The sequence below is a fragment of the Pteropus alecto genome, unplaced genomic scaffold, assembly GCF_000325575.1.
Source record: "Pteropus alecto unplaced genomic scaffold, ASM32557v1 scaffold7, whole genome shotgun sequence".
Lineage (NCBI taxonomy): Eukaryota > Metazoa > Chordata > Mammalia > Chiroptera > Pteropodidae > Pteropus > Pteropus alecto.
The window spans coordinates 54,656,662-54,666,450 of NW_006494614.1; the positions used below are offsets into that span (position 1 = coordinate 54,656,662).

Genomic DNA, 9,789 nt, shown 5'->3' on the forward strand with positions numbered 1-9,789 from the left:
GAGAGGTAGACAAGATAAAGGGGTCAAAGACAGGGTTTAGGGGGAGGGTGAAGTGGGTAAAGGGGATCGAATATATGGTAGCTGGGCAAAACTGGACTTTGAGTGGTAAACACACAATAGAATATACAGATGTCAAATGATGATGTATGCCTGAAAATTATATAATTGTATTAACCAATGTTACCCTAATAAACTTAATTAAAAATTTAAAAATAAATAAATAAAATAATAAACATTTCAAAATCTGTGGGATACAGCTGAAACAGTATTTGGAGGAAAATTAGTAGCACTAAACACATACGTTGGGGGGGTTGGAAAAATTCACATCAATGACCTCAGTTTCCTAACTCAAGAAATTAGAAAAAGAGGAGCAACTTAAATCCCAGGTAAGAATAAGGAAATAATATAGATCAGAGCAGAAAACAATCAAATTGAAGACAGAAAAAAATATAAGTGAAATAAAAAAACTGGTTGAGATCAAAAAATGATAAACCATTAGCCAGATTGATAGACATAAAAAAAAAGACGCAAATGACCAATGTCAAGAAAGATGTCATCTCACTACAGATTCTACAGATTTTAAAGGACAATACGGCAATATTATGAAAAATTTAATCCAATAAATTTAAAAACTTAGATGAAACGAACATTTTATCATCTTGCAAAAAACTGATTTTTTAATAAAATCTCAACATACTAAATTGCTTCTATTACTTCAGAATAGCGTGCTACAAATACTGTACAGCATGAATATTTAAAAATTAGCTTCAAGGTATTAAATATGAAATTGTAGTAAGAGTATACAAAACAGTGTGTTTCTCTCACACCCACTATAGTTAACATCTTAAGAAGTTGGATTTCCCAAATTTTCTCTGCATTAACATCAGAAACTTTCCAGTTTGGGAATATGCTGACTTTCCACCTCGGAATCTGATCATGTTTTTATTTTCTGGTTCATTGATTAGAGACAATTTGACATCAGCTAAATCCTTCTCAGCCAAGGAGATGGGGGTCTCTTCTCATCCTGTTCACCTCGCCTATTTCCCCCTTTATCCTGAATTCCACTTTCTCTTCTGATAAAGCTCAATTTTTTTTCAAAGCAACCTTGGTAAGCAGTTTTACAAAATAATCAATTAGATAGTCATATCCCCTCCTGTTTTATAGATGAGAAAAGAGGCTGCTAGGATAAGAACTGAGACTGATGTCTTCAGAGGCTTGGTCCAAGACTTTTGTTCTCGGTAGTCTTGACTGATGGTGAGAGAGGAAAGGAGGCATCTGAAAAAATGCAAAGGAATGGGCCTGCAGAAATGAGGGACTCAGCCAGTTAAAGTCTGACTGCCCTCTCCCGGCTCCAGGACTCTCCAGCTAACATATTTTCCCATAGCTACCTTCCCCACCTCAAGGATTCTCCAGCTCACATCTGTTGATTCATAGTTTGTTATCCAACTCATGTTCTTATCGCTATAGCTGTGTAGGAATAACAAAACTGCGCAAAAACTGCTTGTTATGTTACAATTAGAGCCCAGCCTTTGGCTAGAAATCAGCTGAGCAGGTGCTGGCATTAATAAGTGTTGCTTCCTACTTACGGCCTTAATGTCCCATCTCCCTCTGTTCAAGAATCCTATAATGTGCTGATAATGCCAAGGTCGTGGGTTCCGCAAAACAAACAACCTGTAACCAGTGGTCTGAAAATTCCTCCCCACTTGCAGCCACCCCACGTGAAGCTCCTCCTCCCCATCCTGAGAAAGGAGGCACATGTAAAACCTCGAAGGAATTACATGCCCCTTGTATGGACACTGCATAAGTATATAAACTGTAATAAATCTAACCAGACCAAGCTCGTGCATGGAGTTGTTAACCCCACGCACTCCGCCGGCCTAATAAATTCTCCTTCGTCTAACAAATTCTTCCATCAGGTGTCGCTTCCTGCAACAATAGAGCCACCAGGCTCCCTCACTCTCTAAAGTTTTTCTTTCGCCACATCCACACAATCTTGCTTTAATAAGCCTTACTCTGCAGGACACCAGGGAATCTGAAAAACAAGTTCCTTTTCTTGAGGTGCTCAGATTTATTGTTGGTCAACCAGATCGCAATATGGCACAGGGAGCTAAAGATCCAAGGGAAAATAGAAATCAATGGAGTAAAACAATGTTCTTTTTTTTTTTTCACTTCTTTTTATACTTCGTGTCAATATCATGAGGTAGGTTCTATCCGCCAGGAAGTTAAACAATGTACCCAACGTAGGTTTTCAATGAAAAGGACAGGTTTAGGGTCAACTTTCATCTCGAAATTTTGCGGTCTAAAGGCTCCGACCTCGGAGGCCGGGGTAGGTGAAATCTGCCCGCCCGGTGTCACTGCACACAATACCCCAGCGCCGGCCTCCGCTGGAAGCCCCTCAACAGGAAGTCGGGTTTGCGTGCGATCTACGTCCTGGGAGCCCAATCAGCGGCCCCGCTCCCGCCTCGGGCCGAGTCACGTGTCAGCCAAAGATGGCTGCGCCCTGGCGAGTTTAGCAAAGGTTGCGGTGAGCCTTAGCTGTGAAGGAAGACCGGAGGAAGCACCGGCTGCGGGAGGGGAGCATAACGTACTGGCATTCTAGGAAAGTGCAGTAAGTACCCGGGTATCGGAAGGACAGCGCGGGAATGAGATCGTGAGACTGGGTGAGAAGGGAGATAGGAGTCGTGCCTATGGTGCCGACAGTCCCTTCGTTTTACACCCTGGAAAAAAATAACTTTATATGCAAAATAAGCCAATAGGAATCTAATCCCGGGTTTACTTCCAGTTTACAGGGTCTGCTGAGCCTAACTTAATTTTCAGACGCTGCACTTTTTTCATTGCCTCTCGGAGCTATCCTGAGTGACGTAGGTACTGCAAAAGCTATTCGAAATATTTATAGTATTTAAAGGTGCCATTGTCTTTGATAGGGATTTATTATTAATAACAGGGACAAAATGACCTATTATGAGCTGCTAGGTTAGATTTTTTACCGAATTAAGGATGACTTTTAATAGCCACACCGTAGAAATGGCTAGTTCACACAACTCGGAACCTTACCAATAGAGCATAGAACAGAAAACTAGTGATAGCATTAGGAGGTACTTTCAGAGGACATAATGTCTTTTATTTCAGACATGTACACCATACAATTTCTCCATAGATACCAAATGTGATTACTTATGTACCTCTCCACCCCCACACCCAACACAAATAAAATCATTCAAAGCTCCTGTAGGGCAGAGGTTGTGTCGTGTTCTTGTAACCAAGGCCCTCCTAAACAACAGACATTTGTTTATAGCCATGCCACCTTGAACAAGCCCGATCTCATCTGATCTTGAAAGCTAAGCAAGGTCCAGCCTAGTTAGTTAGTATTTGGAAGACCACCTAGGAAGACCAGGTACTGTAGGCGTAAAAAATAAGGGATTGTAAACTGACAAGGTTCTTGCAATGTGAGGTCAACGAAGTGTTGCCTCGCCTAAGGAAAAAAAAAAAAAAGTCCAGGATGCCTAGACATAAATTTCTAAGCCTTCATTGTACTTATAGGTTCATTTTAAGTCCACGGATATGAAATTCCAGTGTTGTCAACGTTTTCCAAGTCATCTCCAATCTAACCAGTACTCAAATATTTGCTAAATTACTCAGTGTTGTAAATTAATCTTGTAAATGGATGACAGTAAACCAATAAAGTCTAATTTTATAAAATCATGTTGTCTTTTACTGTCATCTCTGAAGGTTTGGTTTTCCTAATTCTACCCTGAAATCTTGTTTAAAAATTCATCATTCACCATTGCCTTACTCTGCCATTCAACCCAACTAGTCAGGGATCAACCAACTACTGGCCTGTGTGGGCCAGAAGTCTGTAGCTTGTTTCTGTATGGCCAGCCAACTATGACTTTTATATTTTTTAAAAGTTGTTTTAAAAAAAAGTATTCAACAAAGACCACAAGTAACCTTCAAAGCCTAAAATACTCTTTGGCTCTTTAAAGATTGCTGACTTCTGCTGTAGGGTGTACCTAGCAGTGATATTGCTGGGTATGTCTTCTACTACTAAAAAATACCGAATTCCTTTCCAAAGTGGTTATAATCAAAGTGGGTATAATTTATGCTTCCACCAGCAGCACAAGTTTGTTATCCTACATTCTTGGCAGTAACTGAAATTGTCAGGTTTTTATTTTAGCCAACCTAGGTACATATTTGTATCACTGTAGTTTTAGTATTTCTCTGATTGTAAAGAGATTAAGCATATTTTCATGTTTACTGGCTGTTTTGGCTTTCCTTTTTGTAAAGTGCCTGTACAAACGATTTGTCACTTTTCCTGTTGGATTGCTTGTCTTTTTCTTGTTAACTTGTACTTTATATATTCTGGGTACTAACTACTCTTTCATCAGTTATATTGCAAACATTTCTCCCACACTAGCTTATCTTTATGGTATCTATTGATGAATACAAGTTCTTAATAGTAATTAGTTAATATTAGTTTTGTCTTTTATGTTTAGTGCTATTTGCAAGTTAAGAAATATTTTAAGGGTTATAAAGATATTCCATATTTCCTAAAAGCTTTATGAATGCTGCTTTTCATATTCTGATTTCTTTCACTAAGAATTGAGTTTGTGGGGGAGGGGCAGGTGTGTATGCAGATAAGGAATTAAATCTATAGCTAATGCTTTTTAAAATTTATAGTCTTCAAAAGCCTATTTATAAGCCCTTTTGTTTTTCTATTACATTGAAAAATCATTTTTAATTTTTTTTAGACGAGATGGAAAATCATGAACTCGATACTGTCAAGGAAAACCAAATTTTTGATATCATAACCAGAAAAATTAACCAACTCCCAGAAGCAGAAAGGTAAGATCCCATCTTAAAAATATCTTTTTCCAGGTGGCTTTTCATTGATTCATTATCTCAAATGTATTCGGTTTCAGTGTAAATAACTATGTCAAAAGGAAACTGAACCCGCTTTCTTGCCTTGACAAGAAAACCAAGGCCCAGAGAGATTAACCATTTGCTCAAAGTCAAGGCTGGAATTCATGTTTTTTGGACATATCTAATTGTATGATGGTTCTATTTTTCCACTTAGCGTAGAGTATAAGTCAAATTTAAACATTTATGGACTCATTTAAATATCAAAACTTTAAAACCACTTTCAAATGGTCTTTTCTCAATTCATTTCCATAATGCTTATCAGTCTAAGAGAGTGCCATCTAACACACTAAGCTAGGAATGTCAAAAATAAGATCGTGGCTGAAAGGTCTTTAAGATATTAAATAGAAAAAGGTTACACAGGAAACATACTGGTCTATGAAGAGAACACTGAATGAACTACAGTGCACTTAAAGTGTTTTTAGATCTCCTTGGCAAGAAGGCCTCTGGTTAGGTTAAATTTAAACTGAAAATCTGAGACAAAAAAAGGTGAAAAGGCAGAGGGAATGGCATATGCGTAAGCCACATGATAGCAATTGGTCATATTTGAAGAACCAATGTTACTGAAGTACAAGGGAAGTGGGCATAAAGTTGAAGGAACAGAGTTTTAAGCAGGGAATGGTGTGATCCAGCTAACATTTGTAAAGAACATTCTAATCTCTTTTTGAAAAAGAGATTTAAGAGAAAAGGAAGACAGACCAGTAGGAAAATACGTGGTAGTCCTGGTGAGTGGTGTCATGGTAGGGTGGTGGCGGTTGAAATGAATAGGATGGGTTTGAAATACAAAGTAATTTCATATGCTATACATTTCATTGCCACTTGCTAAATTTGGTCTTCTTTATCACATTTAGTTCGTGTGTCTAGTTATATATATGTCAATGTCATGAGTTTCTAGTTGTATAAGCACGTTTTTTTTTGAAAACTAACTGGCAAAGAGACTGCTAGGTAATTTTGTATTTACTAAATTATTAACTAAAAAATATGAGTAAGCCATAAATTAAAATCTGATCGGGAGACAGCAATTCAGAACTATACAGAATCCAGTTGTACTCCTTTACATATTTATTTTTATGATATTTAACAGTAACAATATATTTTATATTAATATATAAAATATATATGGGCAAATTATTTACCTCTGAGCATTAGTTCCTGTGAAAAAAATGGAGATATGTATTTCATAGGATTATAAGATAAAATATTTTAGAGAACATGCTCAAGTTTTCCATCCCCTTGGCTCCCACAAAAATAGACAAGTCTTTCACATTCATGTTTTCTGTTATTTGGTAAGTTCTCTAGGTTCTCATCACTCTTTAAATATTATCTTAAGTACCCTAAGTTTCGAAACTGCTTCTCTCTACTACCATTACCATTTTAATAGACTTCTTTGTATCTCAAGTTTACGTCTTACATCATCCAGTAATAAACTACAAAAACAGTGAAGGCAGAAGGTAATTTTTTGTGCCTTCAGCACCAAGTCATATAGTAGTAGCATGATCGAATGACAAGCAACATGACTGAAAGTGGCAGGTAATACCTTATACAAAATAGGAAGCTCAATTAGGAATTCCGAGGAAAGCTTTTATTGTGCAGGGCATTTTTTTTAAATTTTAAAAAGTCAGACATTTATATAATGGTGGAGTGACTAGAAAAGCTATTTGAGTATTAACCATAGAAATCAGAGGGCATATTGTATGGCTAGTTTGGCTAATTAGTAAGAGTAATGAGAGATTTGAGGTCAACACCTGTGTTGTACATGGCACAGTAGGTGGTAAAGCAGCAGTAGGCTGGAGTTTGTAGTATTTTCAATATCCAACAATAATTTTAGGTATTTTTTCCAAAACTAAGGAATACACCAAACATGCATTTTAAACTTGTGTTTAAACTCTGGTTTACTAAACCATAGTAAATTAAAATCTAATTGGGAAACAGGAAAAACCAGTTTTTACCACTTAATCTCAAAACATCAATTTATTCTCCATTTCAATGCATTGTTGTAAGAGTATCCCTTAAATGTTTTTACTGTTCTAGCCCCCTAGTCCTGACTTTAATGCTTTAGGGAAGTCAGGGGAAACATTAACTTCACCTTGAGTGCCTTCATTGTCAGGTGCTATTGAAACCAACAATTTTTCTTTGTATCCATTGTCTTTAAATTGTTTACAGACCAGTGGGAAACACTAGTGGGGAATGCCTTAATGTGTTATGCTAAAGAGGTTAAGTGTTGGGTATTGTGGGAGCCCAGAGGAGAGGCATCCAAATCATTCTATGAACTCTGCCCTGCTAATATAGTTGGAGGGAGATTTCCATACTAGTAACCTTTGCAAAATCACAAATTACATTTATCGCTGTATCTTTTTTAAGTGTTGCCCATTCAAAAGCCTTTTTAGAATAAAAATGTACATGTAAAACAATGATTTTAAAAGGTTTTTGTATTATGGAGCTATAAGGGATAAATGTATCGTTATTCCTAAAGTTCTAGTAAGTTCTATATAATATGTAGGAACTACTGGAGAGCTCAGACATGCAACAGAGCCAAAGAAAATGTTACCGTTTTTTCTCACCCACTCAGAGATCTACTTGAACATGGATCAATATATATTGGACTTAATGCTGCTTTCTGTGGCCTAATAGCAAACAGTCTTTTCCGGCGCGTCTTAAATGTGACACAGGCTCGTATATCTGCAGGCTTACCAATGGCAGTGATTCCATTTTTGACAGCGAACGCATCTTACAAAGCTTTTGTAAGTTTACCATTGAATACAGGTAAATTTGATTTCATTATCACCAGTTTGCTTTAGTATATACTTGCACCTTACAGTAATCCTTAAATATTAATATTGAGTAGTTATATGCTATAATGTAGTTAGTGCTTAGATAAGACTGGACTTTATTAGCCTTTGTAAAGTGGCAGTTAATTCATATTAACATGGTCTATTAAACAAGAAAAATGCACATACATATCAGTTGTAAATATCTCGCAGTGCTTAGAGTGAATTATTTGGAAACTTAATTTAAAAAAAATGCTGACTGCCTTAGTTTAAAAAAAAATTTAGAGAATTCCTTAGAGAAAAAAATATTTTTATGGGAATAAGACTATGTAGGAATTCTCTTAAAGCACTAAATATATATACCAGAATTATGAAATATATGGAGACTTTCCTTTTGACAGTTTACTATATATGCTGAATGCTTTGAGTATAACTAATCACGGCAAATTTTTTTATTAGTGATTTGAAATAAAAGTATTATTACTACACGTGGTGGTGGGAAGAGAGGCAGTCCATTTAAATTGTCTTCTGTTAAGTGCTGCACCAAATTTGTTTAAACTGGATGAGTATTTTGCTTGAATCCCCATGATCAGTGTGGAATTTTTACAATCCAGGGAAACCTATTATTGCCTAAAGTGAACAGAGACTGAGTGAAAACATAAGTTACTAACTTAGCTTTCTATTTTTAATATACCTTAAACTTATTTGGAAAAGAATAAAAAAAATTTATAAAGTCATGCTGTATAATGTAAAAACATGAGGTATAAATTGTAAAAAAAATAAGTAACTCCCATGAGTTAAAAACGAGTTTCTTAAGGACAGAAAAATACTAGCTCAGGTTTGTTAATACAAGTGCAGAAATCTAGAAGCAGTGTAAACCAAGACTATTTTAAGTTCACAACAAATTAGAGAATTTTTCCTAAGATAGTTAATCAGTTATTTCTAGCTATTTTAGGTTATCCATACATTAATTATAGCTTTTAACATGCCCTGTAGAATTGCATTTGCTATATTATTGGCTGAAAATTGAATATCTGTGATACATATAAGGGGACCTTGCATTCTTTAAATCATGTTTGCTTGACTATGATGACCATCTCCAGAACTACTTTATCTTCTAGGTGATTTGAATTGTGAAACCTGTACTGTAACACGGGGTGGATTAGTTGGTCTTGTTTTTGGTGGTCTGCACCCTATTTTCTTGGCTATACCTGTGAATGGTGGCCTAGCAGCCAGGTAGGATTCTTTGTTTTTTCATAATCACTGAAAAACTTTAATAATATATAAAGAGTTCTAGAAAATATACAATTAAAACAGCAAACATGTTTTCTATTTTTAAAGGCAATGTTACCTTTTGATTTGAAAGAGTTAAGGCTTGTTTTATTACGTCTCAAGAATTTGAAAACAGTTCTAAAAATTTATACTTTCTTGGGTGTGTAGTTTAGGTTCTTAACCTTAATTTGTATATTGAATGCCAGCCAGAAAGCTGCAAACAATACTATGCCTAGCATTAAAGCCATATCATATACACCATGTTAAGAATTTGAGCACTTCCACTAAAGGAAAATTCCATCAGAAAATGTCTAGCTATAAGCCTGCAACTCCAAAATAATTGTTATTCTCTAATGAACTCTCGTATCAAGCAGTCTATGCTATATGAACCTCCAGAGGTGAAATGGATAAAGGGACAAAAATAAAGTTCTTAGGACTAATAGTAGCATTGCCTTGTTAAATAGTTTTATCTTAAGACTTCTGCAATTAATGTTGTACATCAGTTTGTCATTTGATACAATTATCTTTTTTAGTGAACTTTTCTCAATGTTTTCTTACAGGTATTCTTCAGCCCTGCTACCAGAGAAAGGAAACATCTTAACCTACTGGATCAGAATTTCTAAACCTATCTTTAGAAGGATGTTATTTCCCATTTTGCTGCAGACTGGCTTTGCTGCATACCTTGGTTCTAGACAATATAAACTACTTATAAAGGCGCTTCAGTTGCCTGAACCTGGCCTAGAAATTCAGTGATTGATAAGCAAATACGTACACAAAAATAAAACTAAAAATAACCTATGTCTAATGTATGAATAAACATAGACTTGTAATT

At 35.8% G+C, this 9,789-nt stretch overlaps 1 protein-coding gene across 2 annotated transcripts; it reads left to right on the forward strand.

Annotated features, from left to right (window-relative positions):
* The first annotated feature begins 2,450 nt into the window (after positions 1 to 2,450).
* Positions 2,451 to 9,789, forward strand: TMEM126A (transmembrane protein 126A). 2 transcript variants are annotated; one of them, XM_006926673.3, is made up of 6 exons: positions 2,451 to 2,608; positions 2,783 to 2,865; positions 4,749 to 4,842; positions 7,487 to 7,680; positions 8,807 to 8,921; positions 9,518 to 9,789. In XM_006926673.3, the coding sequence occupies exons 3-6, from the start codon at positions 4,754 to 4,756 to the stop codon at positions 9,708 to 9,710; spliced, it is 591 nt and encodes a 196-aa protein (XP_006926735.1). In that variant the 5' UTR covers positions 2,451 to 2,608; positions 2,783 to 2,865; positions 4,749 to 4,753; the 3' UTR covers positions 9,711 to 9,789. The 2 variants fall into 2 exon arrangements, with proteins under 2 accessions (XP_006926735.1, XP_006926734.1); XM_006926672.3 differs by lacking the exon at positions 2,783 to 2,865 and having other exon boundaries at positions 2,452 to 2,608.

What these genes read in the sequence shown, in the direction of transcription:
- TMEM126A (XM_006926673.3), top strand. Translation starts at nt 4,754, where the DNA reads ATGGAAAATCATGAACTCGATACTGTCAAGGAAAACCAAATTTTTGAT. An exon ending in CAACTCCCAGAAGCAGAAAG is followed by an intron (nt 4,843 to 7,486) that starts GTAAGATCCCAT and finishes TCACCCACTCAG; the next exon opens with AGATCTACTTGAACATGGAT. An exon ending in AATGGTGGCCTAGCAGCCAG is followed by an intron (nt 8,922 to 9,517) that starts GTAGGATTCTTT and finishes GTTTTCTTACAG; the next exon opens with GTATTCTTCAGCCCTGCTAC.